Here is a 23,471-nt window from a genome sequence, read left to right on the forward strand (position 1 = left end):
GCCTCGGAGGAGCGGGGGAGCCGCCGGGTGAGCCCCAGGCCCATCTGAAGACCCTTAATCCCGCCGGGAAAGCGCCGGACTTGCCGGGAGAACCCCGGACGTGCCAGGAGAGCCCCGGAGCCGACGGCGGAGCCGCTGAGGGGCGGGGGCGCCGCCAGCCCCGCCCGCGCGGTGACGCGCCGCGAGCCTTGGCCCACGTGACGCGCAGCCAATGGGCGGGCAGGGTCCGCTCCCCGCGGGCGGGGGAGGAAGGGGGGGCGCCGAGGCCGCCGCGGAGCGGGGGAGCGGCAGCGCGGGGCGGGCGCGGCGCGGAGCGAAGCGGGGCCGGCGGGGGCTGCGCCTCCGCGGCCATGCCGAATAAAAACAAGAAGGAGAAAGTGAGTCGGGAGGATCGGGGGAGGCCGACCCCCGCGGGGAGGCTGTAGGGTGCAGGCCCCGCGGGGAGGAGGGGCCTGGGGTGGGGGGCGGCAGCGGCGAGCGCAGCCCGGCGCCCGTTCCCCGGCGCTGGGAGAGCCGCGCGAGGGGCAGCCCCGGGTGAGGGGTAGCTCCCTCCCTCACTGCTGTGTGCCGGTCTCCGCCTCTCCGCGGGTGCCGGGGATGGGGCAGCTCCCGGCGGGGCCTAGTCCGGGGGTGCCGAGGCGGGGTCCTGGTATCGTCTCGCCGGCGGCCGTCGGAGGGAGGGAGCTGGTGGAGGGCGGCCGTGGGTTTGGCGTGCGGGGGAGTGCTGGAGGGAGGGGATGGAAAACGTGTCCTCCTCCGGGGCTGGCTGAGGCGGAGCGGGGAGGAGGGGGTCTCGCTCAGGGCTGGCCCGGGGATGTTGGGGAGGGGGAAGGGGTAATTTCTATGGCAGGGTGGGGGGGGTCCGTCTCTACGGATACTTGCCCGGGCCCCGTCCTGGAAGTTTCGCTGCTGCGTAGCTCTGGCTGCAGTGGGAGTTGCGCTTGGGGGATCTCCATAGGTATTCAAGGAGCACTAATCGCTCCTCGGAGTCTTTCAGCTCCTTTTCCTGACAATAGGAATGAACCTAGCTTTTGCCCCGCTTTGCCTCAGGCTCCAGGGAGTGATTTGTCTGGTGGCTACGAAAGGGGCTTGCACAAGTAGTGATCGCAGAAAACTTGTAAATCCGGCAGGAAGTTAGCTGGATTGCGCTTTATTTTGTGTGGTAGGTAATTAGCCGTATGAGTGGAAGTCAGAAACAGTGAAGTGTGCTGTCTGCCTCAACCAGCTGCTGTCCCCCTCGACTGCTTCTGTTTGGCTTTTAGTTTGTCAATGTCATTTTAAAATTAGATGTAGGGAGGTGGGGTGTTGTGGTTTGTGGGGGGTTGTTTGCTTTAACATTTTCCCAATATCCTTGGCACTTTTGATGTTAAAAACATTGAAACTTTTCGTCACTTTTTTGAGAGTAACAAATCTCAGAAATGGGTGAAGGATTCAAGGTAAGTGCAATTCTGTGAGGGAGAAAATTGAGTGGTCGGCCTACTTCTAATACGAGACTTTCTAGCCCCTAGAACAGGCAGAATAATGAAGTGTAAAACGTGTACTATACTGGTACTAGTTTCAAAGCCAGCTTAAATATAAATATTTCTGAACCAAAAAACCAAAAACAGCAAGGTAGTAAAACTAAGTAATTTCTCAGACATAGTTCAGATCACTTGCATTCTTTGTCCTTGCTTGCATACCTTTGTGAAAGCTTATCTTTATAGGTGAATTTTGAGGCATAAATAAAATTCCAAAGTCTTTCTACAGATAAAAAATGTTTAAAGTGGCCTTGTAGAGACTGATAGATCAATATTATCATCTTCCAGTAAGATAGTATCATTTTTATTCTGTCAGTTTTATTATTAGCGAGTGTCTAAAAAAGCCTGATTCCTTGACTTGAAAATCTATCTAGATCTCTGTTTAAAAAAAAAAACTGAGACTGCAAACTTTTTTTTTTAAGGAACCTGCAAAATCAGTGAAGAGTGGAAAAAGTGGCAAAGATGGACAAGATAACCAAGAACATGAGGTAAATATTACTAAAAAACATAGTATTTTTCATATTAATTTGTAGTAACTTCTAAAAACTGTTTTAAGTTTTTCTACATTGTATTTTTGACATGACAGGTAGTTTTGAGGGGAAAATGGTTGTGGAACTACTGCCCTGGTATTTGACAAGATAAGAGACAATGGCTTTTAAGGAAGTCAGTTTTATTTAGAGTAAATAGATGTTTCCTTGCTACAATTTTAAATACTCATCTATTCCCTTTTTTGGTTATGAGATGTACATCTGTCTTATTTTCTAGTCTTACTATGAGTTTTTGGGCTTCTCTTGTTGCTCATTGTCGTTTTTAGCATTCTCTGTTATTCCCAGAGGTCTCTTTTCTCAAACTGTCAATGCTGGCATGTCAGTTAAGTGTCAGTAGCCTGGTTTATTGTCAGGAGACCTTAGGCTTAATCAAAGGCTGCCAGCTGTTGTGTTTTGTGGGTTTTTTTTATAGGTATAAGTGTGCCATTTTTGACTAATTATTCTGTTGATTTTTTCCTTTTGCATTTCTCTCTGTTTTGCCCACCAGCAAGTCACAGCAACTTGAAAGGGGTCAATTAAATAATTACTCACTCCCTTTCCCAAATTAATCCAGAAATTCAGAATTAGTAGTTTCGTTTCATTTGGAAATCCACTGTTTAGTTGGATTTCCTGAAATTTCCTTTAAAATGTTCATAGTAGCTTGAATGTAAAAAGGCATACTGCAAAGTTATGTATTTCAGCCTCTAAACAACACATCTTGATACTGAAAGATAATGTTTTAGAACAAAATATTCACCCAGCTTTACCATTTTTCCTGCTCTGAAATGACTGTTAGGGATAGGTGGGTTGGACTATTTATTATGTGCACTGCAATGAGTTCTTATTTGTCTGTTGTGCAGAGTGATTCACACTACTGTCATAAATGAAGATCATTAAAACTTGTAAATTACATGTAAAAGTATTTTGGCAAATTTCCATAAGAGTGATTGAGTTTTGGTGGAGGGAGCCTAGCTACTAGAAGGGATCTTAGCTATTAGGGGAGCTTGTAGAATGAAATGGGAAATGTCAGTGTAGATGTTTATAGTGGTGTAAATAGATGTACTTCATTGTGGTGTGTTCTGTCTTTATATTGCTGTGATATTAAAAAGAGTGTCACTTGGCCATAATTTTAACTCCTGTGCAGTTGTAAGGCTTGTCATTATCACCATCTTTGCAGAACATTTGTTGAATACTTATTTTCTCAAGCTTCTGAATGACAAGTTGCTGAGACCAAGACTTACTTTCTTATCCCTCTTGGTACTTCAGGATCGAGTGTAAAGCTCCCCAAGATAGTAGGTGAAGAGCTTTGTATGCTAGCCAAAAATGTGTATGTGGGTTTCTTTGTCATTTCTGTGTTTGTAGATCTAGATTTTTGGGTTTTAAACTTGAAATGTGAGAGACATGAATCTCAGTTGAAGAATATGTTTTACTGTTCATACACTGTTTCTTTTGTCCATCCAGGTAGAATTCCCAATGAAAAATACTGTTCACTTGTCTATGATACTTGATCATGTGTGAGCAGGGGCAGAATGGGAAAGGAACTGGGAATGGGACTGGCACATATAGTACGGTTGTCATTCCCAGGGGGCATTATTTAGTCTCTGTACAATTTTGAACACCTCAGTGCTTGACTCATTATCTTAATTAGTAGACTAATTGCACACAAACAGTAATGTAGACTTTGCATTCTAACGTGGCTGGCTGTAATCATACTGTATGCTAGCTGGTGCTTATAGGAGCAGAAAGGAGGCTATTTATTAACATAGTGAAGATTGGTAAATACAGAAATATTCTGGAGCACACTGTTAATACATTTCTAGGTTTCCTTTCTCTTCAAAAATGGTTGTTGTCATATGTCCTACATATGTTTTAACATGGCTTTTTAAAAATCTTCTTCTAGACTATGAGTAGGTTTGGAAATATGCTGGTTCATTTGGCTTTTTGTTTCTCGAAATGCATTTAATGCATATGCATTTAATACAAATTAATTTAATGCAAATGGCAGATTGTAAAGACTGGAAACTGTCTGCTATTCAAAGAACAGGGACAACACAAGCAGCAGCATCCCACAAATACTTTATTTATAGACACTTTTATAGCACTTAACAAAATTCATGATGCCTTGAACTTCTATAGATAAAAAAGTACAACAGATCTTAATATTTACAAAAATGAGCACGTGTTTTTCCTGTCTTGCAGTCAGGGAAATGAGGTTTCAGTTGATGGAAGCTGTATAGCAAGTTTGAAAAGGGATTGAAATGATTCCTGGTATACCAGGTCCAGAATGCCCATGCTAAAAGAGGGTGAAAATTACTTAAGCTGATGGTTCTTGCATTAACTGTGCTTGGTTGCTCAATGTAATACTAAAAAAGCCTTGCTACATGTGAAGTAACATGGACCTCTCTTCTTATTTGCTGTGTGGTCAGCTGCTGATCCTCGAGGAGAGAGAATCAGAAACAGTAAATGTGTATGTATGGTCTTCCATCCTGGTATACTTTTCTTTAAGCCAGTATGTGGTTTAGAAAGCTGTTTAACTGGAAGTTGCATAGAATTGTTTTAAAAATATTAATTATGAAATTGACATTTTTATGTTGGGGTTTTTTAATGTATATTTTATATTTAGATATTTTTTCCTCCAAAACCCTGCTTAATGACCCCTAGGCAGGAGGAGTCCTATTACTTTGATTGTCCTTCTCTTGTTTCCATCCACTGTTCCGCTTTCTGTGACAGAGGTACCAGAAATGCAGAGTCTGTATGAGGTGAAGGTACCTTATCCTTCTGTACCCGCTGCCATTACTCCAGTTTCCAGTTGTGCATGTTGTTCATTTATGAACAAAAGCTAATATGATTAAGCTTCTACTTAAGCTTAGTTTGTAACCTGTTAGTAAATGTTAATAAACTAGACTAAATAATTGCCAGAACAGTTGAATGTATTCCTTGAAGTATAACCTCTTATTTCAGTAGTTAGTCTAGCATATTAGTGTCATCAGGTTGTAAACAAAGACGTAATCTGTTGTGTATTGGTTTTCCTCTCTATGGGAGTAACGTCTCTACTCTGGTAGATTCTTGGGGTCTTTGTTTATCAGTGCCCAAAAACTATACTTGCACCAAAAACTAATAATGAAAATTAAATCCCTTGGATGTGGTGATTGGCTATTCTAACACATGGTAACTTGTGGACATATACCCTGTGATCTAACTGGCTTTTGAAGAAGTTATTTGTCTCCTGGGTAAGCTTTGTTGAAGAGTTCTGCTTTGTCACAGGGGTGTGGAGGTCTCCTTTTGAGGTAAGGCAGTGGTAATTTAGGGACAGGCTAATTTTTTTAGAAAAGGTGACTTGGTAATAGTTAATGACTGTTGGAAAACATGACCTTTTCTATCTCTAGAAAAACCTAACCTAAAATAATTCAAGTGCAGTACTTTAGCAGTGGTTTTCAAATACTACCACAGGGGAAGGAAGTTAAAATTTTAACCCTATATGTGCTTTATTTCTGACTTTTTGTCTGTGGGAGAGTACGTGCTAAAACTTGCTCTTTTCACCAATCACTGTAACAGTCCAGGACAATTAATTCACTACTGTGGTTCACCTGGTGGATGGAAGGGTCAGAAGTAGCTGGTAGCCTTTCATACAAGACAATAGTCTGGTATAAAACTGGATGACTGGGAGTGATAGCTGCTTCTAAGTCTAGCTGGACTGGCCTAAGATGGCATGAAGCTTTTAAATGTAATTTGTATTAATTTTCAATCCAGATGCTGAGTGGTCTGTAGGAGGCAAAGACTATTTTTGTTGTTTGAGAAAGTATTGGCTTGATGACTATCAGCAAATGAGAACAGAAATTATAACCCATCCTTCTGCCATGCAGAAAAGCAAACGGAAGACTAATGTAGTTTTAAGGAGCATGTGTGTGTTTGTGTATTATCTTCTTGATTCCACGTGCTGTCCTGGTTGGTTCTTTCTGCTTTAAAGGTATTTTGATGTGTTGGGTTTTTTTTTTCTTTTTAATAGACACAAATCAAAATGTAATAAAATGCAAATTGTATTAGCCATTTTTCTTGCTATGCAAGAAATGGATTTATTGACAGCATGTGTTGCTGATGTTGGACTACAATCACTGCTGAAACCAATTTTAAAAAGAATTTAAAATCTTTTAAGTGCTGATCCATGCTTCTATCCTGCCACTGTCTCACAGCCATCACTTTTCAGTAGGTTTATTACTGGTAATGGCTTCCAGTGCAGAAATTCTGTAAGGTTTTGCTCTTAGAAGTTTTTCTTCTGTGCTTTTTGAGGCCTTTTTAATTTAATTTCTTAAGATACTCAGCATTTTTGGATACATCAGTAAATGGAATTGCTGAAAAATTACAGAAATCTCTGTTTAATGGGCCATCTTCAAAACACTTCAGCAGAAGTAAGGATTTTCATCCCTCTGAAAGAACCTGAAGAGGTGGCTGTCCAGTTTTCCATGGTCACCTTTCCTATATTGGCCAGCACATGGTGGGAAAAGATGGCCACTATTCTCACTACTACTTTTATTGATTCCTGATTATATGAACACATATGATTGTCACTTCCATTAAAAGTAGGAAATTACAAAAGGAATGTGTAGGAGGAGCAGTGTTGATGGTTTTGCATGGCTTTTTTAGCTGAGATTGTATGTAGAAGTATCCAAACCTTTAAAGGAAAGCAAAGAATAGACAAAAGCAATAAATCCAGCATCATTTTGTGTTAACAGGTTTCTGTGATCGCCACCAGAAGTTATTTAGAAAGTTGACTGGATATTTTCTATATCTCTTGTTTATTTTTCTCATGTTTACTGTTTGTGATTTTCATTGTGGTGCTGTTTACCCTGAGAAACAAACATACCTGATCTTGGAAGATGGTGCATAGGGACTGTTACAGTGTCCAGTTTGAGAATAGAATTTTCTACTTCAGAATTTTTTAAAGTTATACTTGAAAGTCTTGGCACAAGTAAGTACTAATTTGGCAGTTCATTAAGGCACCATAGCAGAGGAGGTTGAGGTGTAGGGATTGGGGAGGGGAGAAAGTTCTGGGGTTTTCTCCTCCTTGTTAACATGTATTAAGACTACTCCTAAATAATTTCTGGAAATACCTTCTTGTCACAGATACGTATTTATTCATTTATATAAAGTATCCATCATTTAGGTCTTTTCCATTATTGTTGTTCAGTTGTAGAATCACAGAACAATTTGGGTTGGAAGGGATCTTAAAGACCATCTACTCCCAAATCTTCTGCCATGGGCAAGAATGCCTTCCACTAGACGAGGCTGGTCAGAACTCCATCCAGCCTGGCCTTGAACACTTCCAGGGATGGAGCATCCACAACTTCTCAGGGCAAACTGTTCCAGTGCTTTACCACTCTCACAGTAAAGAATTTCTTCCTGATATTTTATCTGAACCTACTCTCAATTTAAAGCCATTCCCCCTTGTTCTCTCCCTACATGCTCTTGTAAAAAATTTCTGCATCTTTCTTGTAGGCACCCTTTAGGTACTAGAAGGCTTCAGTTAGGTCACCCCAAAGCCTTTTCTTCTCCAGGTTGAACAAACCCAATCCTCTCAGCCTTTTTTCATAGCAGAGGTGCTCCATCTCTCTAATCATCTTTGTGGCACTCCTCTGGACTTGCTCCAACAGGTCCATGTCCTTTCTGTGCTGAGGACTCTACAGCTGGATGCAGTGTTCTGGGTGGGGTCTCACCAGAGCAGAGCAGAGGGACAGAATCCCCTCCCTGCCCTGCTGCCCAGGGTGCTTTGGATGCAGCCCAGGATGCTGGTGGTTTCTGGGCTGTGAGTGCAGATTGCTGGGTGATGTCCAGCCTCTCATCCAACAGCACCCCCAAGTCCTTCTTGGCAGGGCTGCTCTACATCTGGTCATCCCCAGCCTGGATTGGTACCAGAGTTGCCTGGACCCTGGTGCAGCACCAGCCCTTGCTCTTGTTAAACCACATGAGATTCACATGGGCCCATTTCTCAAGCTTGTCCAGGCCCCTCTGGATGGCATCCCATCCTTCAGGTGTGTCAACCTCACACCAGTTGGGCAGTCTCTGTAACTCAGTAGCACTGCATTTTTGGATACATTGCATTCGTCATCTTTGAGATGTAAGATTGTTCTTTACATGTTCTTCATAGAAGCTGGTGTCCTTTACAAAGAGATACATTTAGCAGTGGTAGGCATCTTCATCACATAACAACCCTGGCTGGGCCCTGGCTCTTCTCTTCAGTATGTGCACAGCTGTGTGCCCCAGCTGGACAGGCAGAGTAGCCAGTGCTTTCATGAGCCAGTCCCATGCAGTAGTAGTTAAAGAAAACTGGTGGTCTTGCATTTGGAAGAAGAGATATATTATGAAATAAAATTGAAATTTCAAACAACTTGTCCTCTCAAGTTTGAACCATGGAAGGACTATAAATAGATAGCATCAGACCCATTATGTAGCTTTCTAGGGCTATTAGTTTGGGATTTTACTTGTAACATTAGCAAAACAGGATTTTAAACCAAACTCTGTATGAAGTTGGGATGGATTTTCGCTTGAATCAGTTATAACTGATAAAAAATAAAGTCTGTGGGCTTTGAAGTGGGTTTGTTTGGTTTTAAACTGGTGTGCCAACTTCTTTAAAAAATTAATTTGAAACTAATTTTTGATCATGGCTTGCAGTTCTGATTTTCTTTCCTGGAGAGATTATTTTAGTGGCTTGATATAACCATTAAAAAATATTTAACATGTATACACTCTTAGTACTAAATGAGGGACTATTTGATGAGTAGAGAGATGCCATATTTGTTACTCAGAGCATCTACGCAACTTTTGGTTTGTCTTTAACGTCTATAATTTTCCTATTTCCAGTTTTTATTGACATCTTGGCTTTTTGGTTTTGGGAATGGGAATTTCCTTCTGTGGTCCAAGCAAAGGCACCTTAATACTGAATAGTGGAGGAGTTACCTTAACGGCATTTGTTATGTAACTTTAATGTTATGCTTTTGAAACTAATGGAATTATTAAAGTGTACCAAACACTGTTTATACAAGTATTGCCTAAAATGGGATGCTTCTGAAAACAGGATCTTATGCCCTTCTACTTCTTACACAAGGCTGACAACTACTTGTGTAACATACTACGAGGTGTGAGAACTGTGTGTGGTTTGGTTTAGTACTTGCTATCCTCTGCTTCTTAATCATGTTTTTAAGCTCTCTGAATCCTTCCTGAAGCAGCACAGCAATGAAGGTAAAGGCTGTTCTGATCAAAAGGAGCAAAGTGACTTTCAAACATGAATACCAGCATTTTCTAAACTGAAAACATCCTTTTCATCCTTTGTTTCAAATTGCTTCTCTTATTTTTTTTGTAAGAGTTAAGGCCTGCCACTTAGAGAGTACTCAGATATCCATTAACACGTGTAATACAGAATTTTTAATGTAGGTGTATCTCTTGGAGAATACAAATACTAAGAAAAAATAGGTAGCTGTTGAATCTACCCATATTCACAGACTTGAAAAACATACCTTGTATGCATTTTTTCCCCCCCTCAATTTCATTTGAAACCAGAATAAATTTGTAATTCTGGAAGTGGGATGCTAGGCTTTGGGGTTTTTTGTTTTTGTGTAGTTCCCCTGCAACAGGCTTAGAGGGCCATTTACAAAACCCAACCAGCCAAAAGCTAGGAGAAAAATCCTGGCCTATTCCTAAATACGCTTCTTAAAAGATGACTGCCAAATATTATAATTTGCTACACGTTTATAGTGACTTTTATATACTTCCTCATCACTTCCCAATTTAGCAGTCTGAAATACTTGTAAGTGAGCTTCTCCAGTAACATGTAAAATAAAAGCATGATGAGAGCCAAAGATGAAATGATTTGGTGTAACAGTTCTGTAGAAGCAGTTAAGGTTGTTATTCATAGAATGGTCTAGGTTGGAAGAGACCCATAAGATCATCCAGTTCCAACCCACCTGCCATGAGGAGGGACACCTTCCAGTAGACCAGATTATTTATCGTGGACTATAACTCTCTCAAATAGCATCCAGTACAAATACCAAATTGGTGGGCAGGAGATGAAGTAAAAAAAGATTTCAATATGAGTGTGTGAGGTGAGAAGCTTCTATGAATAGATCAGGGAGCACAAAAGTACAGACCTCAGTGGTAAAGCCACATGTGCAGTTGCCTTAGCTCATCAGTGGCTGTATATAATTAAAATTTACAGTACAGTATAGGAGTTAATCAAGTAATTTAAACCAGGCTATGTTTTATGCAGATTCTTTATCCTTATATTTATAGAGATGTTTTAAAATAATCCTTAGGACATTATCTGGTTTAAATCTTACTTAATCAGCTAGCTGATCGTTGCAGGTAGCAATTTTTTTTTCCTAAGGGCATTTGGTGCTTTGAAGTTTTGTGATAGAAGATACATTAGGAAACAAGTGTTGCTTTGCTGCTTTTGTGAAGTACCAGGTGCTCACTGATGGTGGTGTTTCAGCAAACACAAAGCTGCATGAATCCACTTAAAGTCTGAGCCTGGGCATCCTCTCATCTTTGCCAGTATCCTGCAACCTCGGGCTGCAGATCTGAGCTCTGACTGAAAGGAATCAAATATCAGCTTGTTCCTGGAGTAAACTAGTTAAAGCAAAATTAAGTTTACAAGAAGCAAATGGAAAACAAGCCTTATGCTGCTGATATTTAATTGTGAATGTAAAATTATAGTGTATTAATGTCAAGGATGCAGCACACTGACAGGCTGACACATGAGATTGGTTTGGTGTGTTGCAAGTCAAGTCTGTTACACAAAGCTGTGATGATACAGTTCTTTAGAAGATAAAATTTGAGCCTTGTCTGTAAGCAACAGGAAATACAAGCAATGCTTTGTGTTGTGAAAAATAAACAGCAGCAAGAAAGACGGAAGAGGTTCAGCAACTTGTGGATCAGTCTACTAAAGTGATTTGTGACTGTAAAATTTGTTGTGGGCACCCCTCCACAGCAAAGAGGGCCAGATGGCCTTCACTGCTTGTAGGAAACATCCCAGTCACTGATGCAATTCAACAGACTCCATGCTGTCTCTGGCAAAACACTAATGGAACTCCATAGTTAGATCTTGAGAATAGCCAGCAGTAGCACTTCCATGTAAATGCAAAATCGTGGTTGTTAAACAAGTACTACAACATAAATCCATGAGTGCTAAAATATATAAATTTTGCCTTTTTGCTTATCATTATAGCAGCATGAATCCTCAAAGCTTTAGGATGCAGCTCTTGCTATAATAAAAACATAGTAAGTTATGCTGAGATACACTGGATAGTAATCTCTACTACTGCGACTCTTTAAGAGTAATAAGCATATTTGCTAGAAAGGCAGCTGCAGAGATCATTCTAGCAGCTAATCCAGATATCATTCTGGCAAATGATTTTGTTGAGGAAAAACAATAGACACCTAAATGGCCATCTGTGTGAAACTGCCCAAAGCCTTCAGCACGGTAAGATGCCTCTCCAGAGACTCCTCCGTAAGCTGTTTGTCCAAACTGGCTTGTGGTAGTAAAACTAGTGAACAATAATGGCATAGTAGCAAGAATCTTCAACAAAGAACTTCAGAAACGTCTGCTGTCCAAAATGGTACCCAGCAAACATGTTGTTTCCCTGCTGTTTTTAACTGTGTTGTTTATGGATCAGTGCTTCCTTTTGTGTATCCAGTGGATTCCATATCAAGCTTTATCTACTGATTCTCTGTAGATTGAAAATATTGATGTTAAAAATCATAGCTACTTGCTCCATAATAAACTGTTTGCCAGCAATTGGGCACTACTTGCATGAACTAAAATTACTGCAGACTGTCTGGATAGCTCTGTCGGGCCTTATCTTTAATAAATAAAAAGGGTTTATTCTGTTGTTATCCACTTGGAAGGCATGTTGAATTGCTGCTGTTAACAACACAGAATTGAAATCAGCTGATGAATACTGCTCTCCTGGTAGTGTGTTGTTTTGAGTAACTTGCCTTGGTCCCAGCTGCTAATGTCACATCACCAGCCCACTTCTTGCAGGTATGGTGTGGATATATTTACCAGGTTGATGGCAGCTGGGCCATATGCCAGAGACGATCTGTCCTTGTTCCCACCCCCAAACCAGTAAATGAAGATCTGGAGAGAGCTCTGTGGTAGTATTCAAGATTCCTGGAGTGTTGAGAGATTTTCACACTACTTTGAAGTTACTGCAGAGGGGAAAAAATTACATGGAAGGCTCTTTAACTGCTCTCCACCCATTTTGACTCCTTGATCTTTGATTTCAGTTCTCATCTCAAGAGACTATATTAAATTCAGTTTCTCAACCTAATTACATTGATTATGTAAAAAGCCTTAACCTGTTAGCCAGATTTTTTTGGTTACATACTGGGCCCTCTTACAGTTTTGAAAATCAAGTTGTTAATGTCCCTTTCATGTTTTGTGATGATCTTTGTTTAGTTTCAGTAACCTGTATTTCAATTTCATTGTAAGTATGTTTTAGATGTAATCCAAAGTGCTTTCATAGCATTCTGAGGCTGCCTTGGCAAGAAACAAGCTCTTCTGGGTGCTGTAGATCAGACTTCTGTTCATCTTAGTGAAAAATAAGTCCATGGAGGCTACTTACTATACCAAAAAGAAAACAGGGAAGGGTTTAATTCTGCATTAAAATAAGTATTTCCCTCTGTTTCAGATTCAGACTGGTGATTCTTTTAAAGTTCTGTGATTTTTGCTCTGTGTACTTGTCTTTCACGGGGAACCTTAGTCATGTGTGAATTGGTACAGGGTTCACCTATCCAGATTTCATAGTTCAGAGTTTTTTCTCAAGGTTTTGCTGCTGCCGTCATGGAATGGTGTGCATACTGATATAAACTTGAATTCAGTGGTGATACCTATTAGAAGGCAGAAATTTGCAGATTAGTGTTAGACTGATGTGTGTCAAGAAACACCATATAGGGTGCTGCCCAGCACAGTGTTTCTTCAGGCAGAGAATCTCCATTGCGTTGTGCTTAGGAGATCTGATTTTTGTCACTAGTAAGCCATCCAGTTTTTTAAATCTTTTAATGACAGATACATCAAGGTGATTTCACTGTCATTTTCAAATCCTCACCTTACTCTTATCAGTTTATCTTAGAAAGCAGCATGCAAGTTTGCTGCATCATTATAGAGTTGGCACCACTTTGGGCTTGGTTTGGTTTGGCTTTTGATTTTGTGGATCAGAAGGCTTTGTGTCCTTTGGTCTAATTCAGTTACTAGTGAGTGTGCTTTGAAAGGTAAGGTCAGACAGAGTTCTTCTGGTTGCCCTTGTTTATCAAGGTAGCTTGAATTTTTGGGAGACTGTCAGAATGGGAGGAATAGGGTCTTCTGAAAGACTTATTAATGTACGTGGGATGCAGGGTGGATCCTCCTTCCGGTCCCACTGTGCTCTCTTATGTGTTGTCCAAAAGTAAAAGCTGCCTTGTGGGATGCTCGATGATGATCAGTTTAATTTGAACACTGTTAAAGCTACTGTTAAACACTCTTAAAACTGTTAAGCTGCTACAATAGTAAGACTCACTCCTTCAACTTTATATCAAAGCGTGAATGTCCTGGCCAAGCTTAGGACTCTGGCAGCAAGGCACAGGACGAATAGGCAGTGAAAGGTTCCCCTGCTGTAAATAGACAAGTTTCTAAAAGAAAAATCGGCTGTAGCTGTAGATGTGCTTGGTCTACTCATGTCTTTCTTTCCCTGGCTGAAAATGTAGTGTTGTGTTCTAATCTATACCTGCCTGTGTAATGTCAGAGGGGTGAAAGATCCAACTTTCCTCAAAAGAGTGATGTTAAGAGAAGGCATGTACCAGATCCTGCTTGATGCAGGACTCAAGGGATGAAGGGATGCAAGGACTATCTACCTTGAACTGTTGTGACTGGCAAGAAACCTTCTCTCCTTCTCACCTTTCACTCTCTTGAATTAATTTTAATCTTAGTCAAGAGCACTGAGGAACATAAACTGTATACTTTCAATCGTTAAAATCAGAATTTAAAAGTTGAAATCACACTTTAGCTGATTGTCGTAATGTTCATTGAAATATGTAAAGCTCTAGCTTTTCAGAAATAAATGGATCAGAAAACCTGAGGGTTGTGTTTTAATTACGATTTGAAGAAACACATTCTCAATGTGACGTTTTTCAGAGCAGTTTGTGCACATTTTTAGATATTTATCAGCACTTTTGGAATTTAATGTGCCTATCTATATAAATATTTGGGTAGGAGGGAGCCATTTGTCAGAACAAGGGGAAGAATAGGTATTTCTTATTCTAGTCATAGGAAGAGAACCAATAAAAAGGTATCTGTAGTTTGACTGTTCTGGTGTCAAGTACATCGAACTGGTCACTGATGTAGCAGAATGTCCATCACTTACTCTTGGGAGCTGTGGTGTCTGTGGTAGTTTTGTTTGTTCCTGGGAGGAAAAAACTGAGCTTGGCTCTTCGATATGAACTAACAAGCACTGTACTTTCATAGAAAGTGTGTTACCTTGAAATCTTTAGCAGATGGATACACAGAATTGTTAGTCTGAATTTGTTTGCCTTTTTTAAAGAGATGTAGTTAAAATTGCTGAGCTTTGTGACTTAACTCATTTTCTCCAGGTGCCCTTCTATCCAATGCTATCTGCAAGCTCTGGAGGCCAGCTCTTTTGTGGTAGCACCACAGTGCCTCTTGCAGAGGTCAATGGGCACGGCTGTGTGACACTGAAATAATGTTTTAGAACTTACTCTGTCAGCTTTCTGGTATGTGCTGGCTGACTGGATCATGACTGAAAAGCAGGGGTGATCATGCTTGATGGTAGGAAGGAGGAGAAAATCTGTTGGATAAGTGGTCCAGTGATTCAGGGCTAGCATTACTCTGGAGTCATCACTTCTAGATGGGAAGTTGCCATAGCAACAAAAAATGCTTTCTTTCAACATTTCTGATTAGAAATGTTACCCATCCTCTTAAATGACCACTTTTGGCTATTTTAGAATTCTTCTGCAATTTCAAATACTTGCTTCCCTGAGCTGTGTGCTACCTTAGGGTACTGTAGTCTGTGCATGTGTGCAGACATATGAGAGCACCTGTTAATTTGAAATGGAGAATTTGTTTGCGAATAGAGGGAACAGGAAAATGGCTTTTCCTGTTCCAAGTAATGAAAAAATACAGGTGGCAGTGGAAAGTAGCCAGTTCAGAAAAACACCATTAGGCTGAAGAACAATATTGAAAGTACAGAATCCTGTGCAGTAATAATGTTTATAATGCATCTTAATTAGCATTTATTGCTTAATACACAGTAAGTCATTGCTTCCTAATTCTTAGTGCTGTTTTTCTTTTGGCTTAGTCTATTAATAATTTTGTTCTTAATGCTTTTTAAAATGTCAATTAATGGATAGAAATTACGTTGCAGATCACTTGTATTTCAGCATAAACATGTTTAAGCATTTAGTATTTGAGATAAAAAAGTGAAATAGTCTGAAAAATGCAACGTAACAGGTATTACTTGCACATAAATGCTTTCAACTTGCTGATGTATTCCATTTTTACTGGAACAAGTTCTAGAGTGTTTTTGGTAACTGAGGCTTCTAATATTCACTGTACTGTCTCCTCTTATTTGTTCTATAAGTTTGTATAAGGGGTTTTGCTTTTATAATATTAAATTTGCAAAATGGTCATCTTTAATGTGTTTAATGAAAACTAAATGTTTCTTTCAGTCATCTTTGGTATATTAAGTACTGTGTGTATAATATAATACAATTGTTAATCTATTCTTGAAGCATATATTCTTTCCCAGTTACGCTACTAGAACAAAATTTGAATGAAATTAGTGTCTTGGAGACTCAAAAGGTAGATATTTATGTATGGTAACATTTCCATGCACACTGAATGTATACACTACAAGACTATGCAGAATTTTCTGGGAATACTTTTCAGAACATGAAGAAAATTGGTTTCTCTTGCTTTAGCAATAGCTCTATGAAAATGCCACCAATGTTGTTTCATGCAGGAATGAAGCTGCTTTCATGCCTACTATACTTAACAAAATTCTTAATTAAGTCAAACTGCCAAAGTACCAGCGTTACAGCTTGATTTCCATCATGAATCCTATTCCCATCTTATTTTTTTCCCTATTTCTTATCTTGTGGGCACCGTCGGAGAACAATATGATCTTTCCTGTAAGGAAAGAGTGCCAAGGTATATTTTAAGTTGTGTGTGCTTCTAGTTGCAAATTTGAGAGACTTCTACAGCAAATTAAGGGCCTGCAAAATGAATTATGATATTGCAGCAAGAGGTCCTTGTCAGCTGTTTCTATATTTTTAATGTATCACTCCTAGATGTTTTATCATTCTTGTAATGAATATCATGAAATTATTCATATTTTTAAAGTTAACTATTGCCTCCTTTAAACCTGCTTTTCCTCCTTCAAAAAAAAGGGGAATGAGAAAGGCAGCACAAGTTCTGACAGGCTTTTGTTAAGGATGCATTTTATTCAGCTTGAGAGAGAGCACTGTCAAGTGTAGTCAGGGAAAAAAAAGCCAACTGGAAACTTATAGTGGGAACCATTTTTCTTGGTTTATGTTATAAACTTCATACAGAGGTACAGTGACAGTCTGATAAGGATTATTACCATAACAGCAACTTGCTTTGAGTAGGCAGTAAACCACTACAAATCTTAAGGTACGTTTTAGAAGCTGTTAAGCTGCTACAATAGTAAGACTCTCCTTTATATAAAAGCCTGAATGTCCTGGCAAAGCTTAGGACTGGCAGCAAGGCACAGGACAGATAGGCAGTGAAAGGTTCACCTGCTGTAAATAGATAAGTTTCTCTGATCCCTTTGAAGATGAACTTTAATACCTTGGAGACCTGGACTTCTCAGAGGGGGGGAAGGTGTGAGTAACTGAGGAACTACATTATTTGAAATTTTTTTTCATTTGCCTGGTAACTTCAAATAAATGGGCTACTGCATGTACTGAGGTGATCCATTCCCATCTGTATGAGGGCTATGGTACAGAAATGAATGCTGAAAAGATGAGCAGAACAATAGGTGGCAATACATTCAGAGGGTGATGGATACAATAGTTTAATTAAAAGCATATTCATTTTCAGTTATTTCTGTGACTAAAATGGCTTTTTAGAAGACTTTTCTAAGTTCAGCTCCAGTTAACTGCTTTAATTTCTTTTTAAACAGGTGTCAAACAAAAAATCAAATAGCACTCCTCCCCCAGCACAACTATCTAAAATCAAAGTACCAGCACCACAGACAGTAGTGAAGAAGGAAAAGCGTCAGAGTTCTTCAAGGTTTAATGTTAGCAATAACAGGGAGCTTCAAAAACTGCCAGCTTTAAAAGGTACGTCTTTCCTAAGTAAAATTACTCTTATGGGGAAATTGGGGCATGAGACCAAGAAGCATCTCAGCTATCGTACTTCTAATAACTGGACAGCATACATAATATATCGACTGTGCACACAGGCAGACTGCATATACTTGCACTGGGTGGTTTTTTCTTTTGTTTTATCAGTATTTGAGGACTTCCAGTATGTTGCCTTCTTGGCAATCACTATGGGCAATGTCTGTGTGACAGCATATTCACTCATCTTGCGTAAAAGCAGAATTTGGGCTCTCTCTGCAAAATATTAGGCATCTGTCCTCTGTGCAGTGTGCTCAAACCATGCTTTGCTTGTACTAAAATTTCTCTTGACATTGTTAGAATACCTGGTCTGTCACTATTTATGGGTCTGTTTTTCCTGAGCACAGGTCAAGCAGAGTGGTGTCTTTTTAGTGCATATGAATTTTTCCTTTGTTGATTTTAAGGCTTTGTTATCTTTTAGATTTATATTTACTGCCGTCTGTGACAAAAAGATGATGATAACTGATGTGTCTTCTCTTACTAACCCAGCTTTAATCATCTTTATTTGTTCTGAAGGCTTATTTAGAGGAAACAAAAAAAAAAGGCAGTTTTGAAGTGCAGTGTGTACTGCTTTCCAGTGTTCAAGACTGGCAGTGAAAGGCTAATGGATCACTGAAATGTTGAGTACTGGTGTAGGCAATGTGAAATTATTGGGGAAATTATTGGATGACTTTCCTCCAGTCATCATTTTCTTAAGATAATGTATTAGTGTTTCTTTAAAATAAACTCTGCTTCTCAGCCTATCAGAATTACACTGCATTTCATACAGATCAAATTGGATTGCAAGATTTTTCTCTTCACACAGATACTTTTTTTACAAAAAGAATCTGAAATATTGTCCATTATGTTAGTATAGCAGCCTGTATACAAGATGCTGTTTAAAACATTCCAGTACTAAACTACTGCTTACTTAGTTAATTTCAATCTATTTATTACATTTTTAGATAAGAATATTTAGCACCACAGATTATGAATAATATGTTCTGTCTTTAAAACTGACATAGAAGGTTCATGCACAAGCTGTGATATCCAGGGCATGAGTGACATCAGCAAAAGACACTGAATTAAAGTAGTGATTTTTTTATAAGAAGTTATGCATACAGCCACACTGACTGGCATAACCTTTTGTTCAAAGACTCAGCCACAAAGCAAAACATTTGTTTCTTGGTCCTATTTTAAATACAGTGGTTCTGGTAGTGCCTGGTACTGCAGCTCAGGGATACCTGAACTGAGCATGCAATTACAAGCAACGTGGACAGAGAGCTGGAAATGGGAATAATGAGTGCAGATGGGAGAGGAGAGAGTGAATCCATCTTACAGTGGTGAAGTTTCAGATGTTTCCACCTTGGCTGTGTTGCACTTTAAACCAGTAGGCCAATGAAGGGCAGAAGAATGCTTGCTTGTACTTAGAAGAGGGAGGAGTAAAAAAAAAATCTTAAAAACTGTCTGAGGTTTTTTCACAGAACATTCTAGCACTTTTTGACACAGTGTACCTTGATGTGAAGAAATGGTAGGAATATTGTGCACTGTAATTGCCTTGAGTCTGCAATCATTCCCCCCACCCTCAGGTGAAAGGAAGGAAAAGATCTTGAGCTTCTCCCTGGTGGATGCCTGATGCTGTGTGTACATCCCCAGGCTGTCAAGGGCCAAGCTTTGTTATGGAACACTGGTGCACTTGTTGATCTAGTGAGGGTTAGTAATTGCCACCTTTTATTAGTACAGGTAGTAGTAGCTTTAGTATCAAGCTGTACCCAGTCTCATGGTGTCTGCGTAATGGCTGTGCTGCTCACTGCATGTGCTTACTCCTGATGTAATTCCAGCCTGTTAGGGTTGCTGAGAATACTGTTGGCCAGTCATGCTGTTCCTCTGAAAGATACAGATACGTGACTTAATGCACGTTTAGTGGGTCAAGTGAACCTGGGAAGCTTTCTTTTTGGACATATTTAAGTGTATTGTTTAATGTCTGTCTCTGGACAGGAGTTAAATTGGACTGGTAGGCTGTAATTTAAAGGACTGAAATGATTAAGACAGGTTTGACTTCTATGAAGTGCTGGGAAGAACATAGTATTCCTTCAGGTTAGCTGTGCTTAACCGGCTTTCAAACTCCTGTTACTTATAACAGGTGGCTGTATTTCTATGGCTACAGTACCAGGGGAACCTTTCTTTTGTTGGTAGTAGAGAAAGAGTTGTGTATTTTCTTACAAATGTTGCATTGTGGTGTGATACACTTTACACAAGACATTATTTTAAGCACAAAATATAGAATGAGGTTTTCTTTGTATACATAAAGATCCATATTAGAGATGTGAAAGCTTGTCACTGGTAAGTTCTAAATGACCTGTAGTATTGGTGAGATAACCACCTTTCTTCTGCACTGTGGGTCTGGAGATGAGGTCAGCAGATCACTTGAAATAGTGGGAGGGAAAGGAGGAGCTGCCAAGGTGGTTTTCCATCAAGATTTCGTATTTAAGAAATACTGTTTTGATCTTCAGGCATGCTGCAAACTTTCTCTTGGGTGTTGCACAAAAGTGCTGATGATAAGCTTCTGGAAATACCAGCATATTTTCCCTGGTGACTGGTATTAGTGTGGTATGATTTGTGTTCATTGGAGCAACTTATGATTAGTGTTACGCACCCTCAGATTATCCAGGAAGTGGAGGAGCAGGATAGCTCAGATAATGCACAAAGAAAAGGAAATAGATTATGAATTAAGAGGCTCTAAGAATAGAGCTGAACGTAGAAAAGAGAAGTCTCTGATGTAATTTGTTTGTGGAACATCAAGATCCGCGTATTAGCAAAGCTGCAAGCTAGTGAAGCTCCCTGCAGCACAGTGCAGTGCAGCCTCATTTAGCTGGGTAGAACAGGTAGCTTGTCTGCCCACAGATAACCCATAAGTATCTCGAGAGAAGTGCCTTCAGAGCAGTGTCAAATATATTGAAAACATCTTACCTCTTTTCACCAAAAAAAGAAAAATTCTGTGCCAACAAACTTGTGCTGTGTTGGTTTCTGCTTATGCAGTTCCCCTTGTTAGCTAACATTGGTAGTACACGTACTTAAGTTACAGAAAATTGATTTTTGCTCTAAGTTGTTTATTGGGAAAAAATTACTTACTGGACTTAAAGGTGTGTTTTATTTTATTGTGGTCTGAAAGCTTGCAGGTTAGTGCTTTGATTGTATCAAATATAAATGGCAAAGGATGGCAAAGGCAAAGGATGCTTCAGCCTCAGCCTTGAGAAACTTACCAGTTTCTACATTTTTGGTTTCCTAAGAAAGCAGTTTGTAATTTAGAATATGTTAAAACTAGTATATTAAATATAAAATATTAGAATTCTGTAAACTGTGAAAATTGTTTAAAATTTAAAAAATATGTTCTGTATGAAATAAACCACTTAAGTGTTCAGTATTATTATGTAAATATACTTAAAATGTAGCATATCCAAGCTTGTGCATACCTGACCACTGACACACTGAAGGAGTTTGTTCAGCTTTATGCAAGAAGCTTGAATTCATTGTTACACTGAGTAATTTTTTCATGGTAAATGAGATTTTTAACTGTGCAAACAGGTGAATGTACTTGTATTTGTACATGTTATTTTGCAAGAATGTGCTGATTTTAGTAAACAGTAAATGTAGTAAACTAAAATAGAGATAACTTTGTACAAAGTGGTGAGATTTTTAAGGATGTGGTCTGGATCTTTACAATATGTAAGAAAATGCCGCAATGAGAATTTTTAAAAATAGTATTTAGACACCCTAACTAGGATAAAATGTTTTATGCACTGTCAACTACAGTTGTGTCACAAATCTAACTTTAACCTTCAAGTAATACTCATTAAAAAAATGTTCTCTGTCAGTTCTAGAATAACGAATTTGAAAAAAATAAGTCAGTACTACTTAATATTCTGAAATGTTGCAAATTTTCCCAATGAACATATGTTACTCATGCATTTGTAAATTTGGGCATGATTCAAAAATACACTTTTTTGTAGCATTTCTGTATATACTTTTTAAAAGCTGGGTAAAATCCTTTTATAGCCATATAAAGGCCTCTTGGATGAAGTGTTGTGATTTAGTTTGTGGGTTTGGGATTGGATTTTTTTGCTGGTTTTATTTGGGGTTTTGGGCTTTTTTTCAGATAAAAGTGAAAATTGTTTGATGTGATCTTAAAGATGGAGATTGGACATCAGCTTTTATTTTCAAATACAGTTCTGAATTTATTTTAGAAGTTACTATTTACCTTTTGGAGTTGGACTTTTGAGCTCAAAAATGTGGATACAATATTCTTACAAAGGTTTTTATCAAGGTAGGAAGAAATTAGCTATATTGACAGCTGTGGACATACGTACTGACTTTTAGTGCTGAGAAGTACAGAATTGGTTTTTTGAAATAGAATATCTGCATGTGATAGGATTAAACAGATTCTGGTATTTTGTTGTTGAAGATCTTGCCATTTTGATCAGTCCTGGTTTTGATCTGGTGATGTCAGTTTCTGCTTTAGCATTGTTTCAACGTTAGAGGTACTATTAGTCATATCTATTTGAAAAACCCAAAAACAACCAAAAAAACCCCACCCAATAAAAGTGAGGGGGTGGAAAAGAAATGAACATGACAGGTCATTTTTCTGAGCACATTTCATGCAGAGAGCATGGGTCTTGTTTTATTCAAGTAGAGACTTCAGAGCTCTGCCAAATTCTGACTCTGTTCTGTGTAAAAGAACATCAGGGTGGTGTCTCAACTTGTCTGCCTCTGATACAGGACTCTGATAGGGAGGCAAGCATTATTAAATCTTTCCTAATGTTTTTAAGTTGTAAATGGCTGCCTAGGAGATGGCTCTGTTTTCATCGTCTGTACAATATTAAAGTCTGATGAATCAAAATTGCAGAAGAAGTGATTCTAGTTTGAGTCTGACAACTAAAAAAACAATTGTACCAAATTTTGATTGGTAAAACTGATGAAACCATGAGAAAGGAGGAAAAAGTGAGAATTTCTCAAGAGGTCAGAAATGTAAACTTATTGTGTGTTTTTGTCAACTGCAGAGCGCAGATAAGTAAGCAAAACTGATAGCAAGTAAATGAGAAAGCAAGTCAAGTTTTGTTCCCGGTACAGCAGAGAAATTCCACCATGTATGTTGTTAATTTCTACACACTCTTATTGGATTACTTAAGTTTAAACTTAAGCAGTGTGTGTTACCTGTTCGTTTAAAACTAGCATCTATTTTTGTTATACAAAAGAGACTGACTGGACATGTGCAATGTAATTGAATTTATGAGAATCGGGGTGCTAATGGACTGCTTTGAGGTTTGGAGGAGCATTTTTCTTACAAGCTGCTGAAATTTGAGATCTCAGTGTTTAAGATCACTTTCATTGCAGAAACCTACTCCTGCCACTTGTAATTTATGTAGAGAACAAATACTCAGTACTTTGGCCTTTCCAGTGTAATTGCACTTCTTATGTGCGTGCATGGCAATTAAGGAATTGTGTCCGGCTGCAAGGTGGTAGCATCTCTGTTTAGCTAAAAGTATGTTATGCAAAGTACGATGATAGATTAAACAAGATAATGCTGCTATAAAATATAATTTGCCCTAATACATAATTCATTTAAAAGACAAACCACTGAGACAAAACAAATCTCATGTAAAACATCAACGAATGCAGTTTTGTGAAACAGATCGTTCTCTTCTCCCTTGTATGTGACCTACAGTGGAGTGAGTATGCTAAATGCTGTCCTTCTGGTCCTGTGTTCATGCTTTTATAGGTTTTTTTGACATCCCAGTGTTGTATTTAATTTATTGAAACAAAAAGTCCCTCATGGAAAATACTACAGAAGCTTGTTCTTTCCTATATCAGTATGGTTGTGTCAGTGAATGTATGTATTATGTGAAGGAACTGTGGAGGCTCTTTGTCCTGTTACTTTAGCAACTTGTCCTTGAACTTTGATCTTAAAAGCATTATCAGTATTGCGTAAACAGACTTTCCTGTACCGATTTTTTCTTTTAAATGTTTAAAATAATTACTAAAATGTGTG

The 23,471-nt window shown here is 39.0% G+C and overlaps 1 protein-coding gene across 3 annotated transcripts in view; it reads left to right on the plus strand.

The window, feature by feature from the left end:
• Window positions 1-272: 272 nt before the first annotated feature.
• The window catches only part of PPP2R5C (protein phosphatase 2 regulatory subunit B'gamma), a 77,983-nt gene continuing 54,784 nt past the window's right edge, over window positions 273-23,471 (plus strand). For 2 of the 3 annotated variants that reach the window (XM_069018278.1, XM_069018280.1), the window contains exons 1-3: window positions 273-377; window positions 1,940-2,005; window positions 17,227-17,386. In XM_069018278.1, coding sequence (XP_068874379.1) covers window positions 351-377; window positions 1,940-2,005; window positions 17,227-17,386 — 253 coding nt within the window. In that variant the 5' untranslated portion in view covers window positions 273-350. Of the gene's footprint in view, window positions 378-896; window positions 1,437-1,939; window positions 2,006-17,226; window positions 17,387-23,471 lie in introns of those variants that run through there. The other variant, XM_069018279.1, reaches the window with a different exon arrangement.

Source organism: Aphelocoma coerulescens, chromosome 5 (assembly GCF_041296385.1).
Source record: "Aphelocoma coerulescens isolate FSJ_1873_10779 chromosome 5, UR_Acoe_1.0, whole genome shotgun sequence".
In the NCBI taxonomy this organism is placed as follows: domain Eukaryota; kingdom Metazoa; phylum Chordata; class Aves; order Passeriformes; family Corvidae; genus Aphelocoma; species Aphelocoma coerulescens.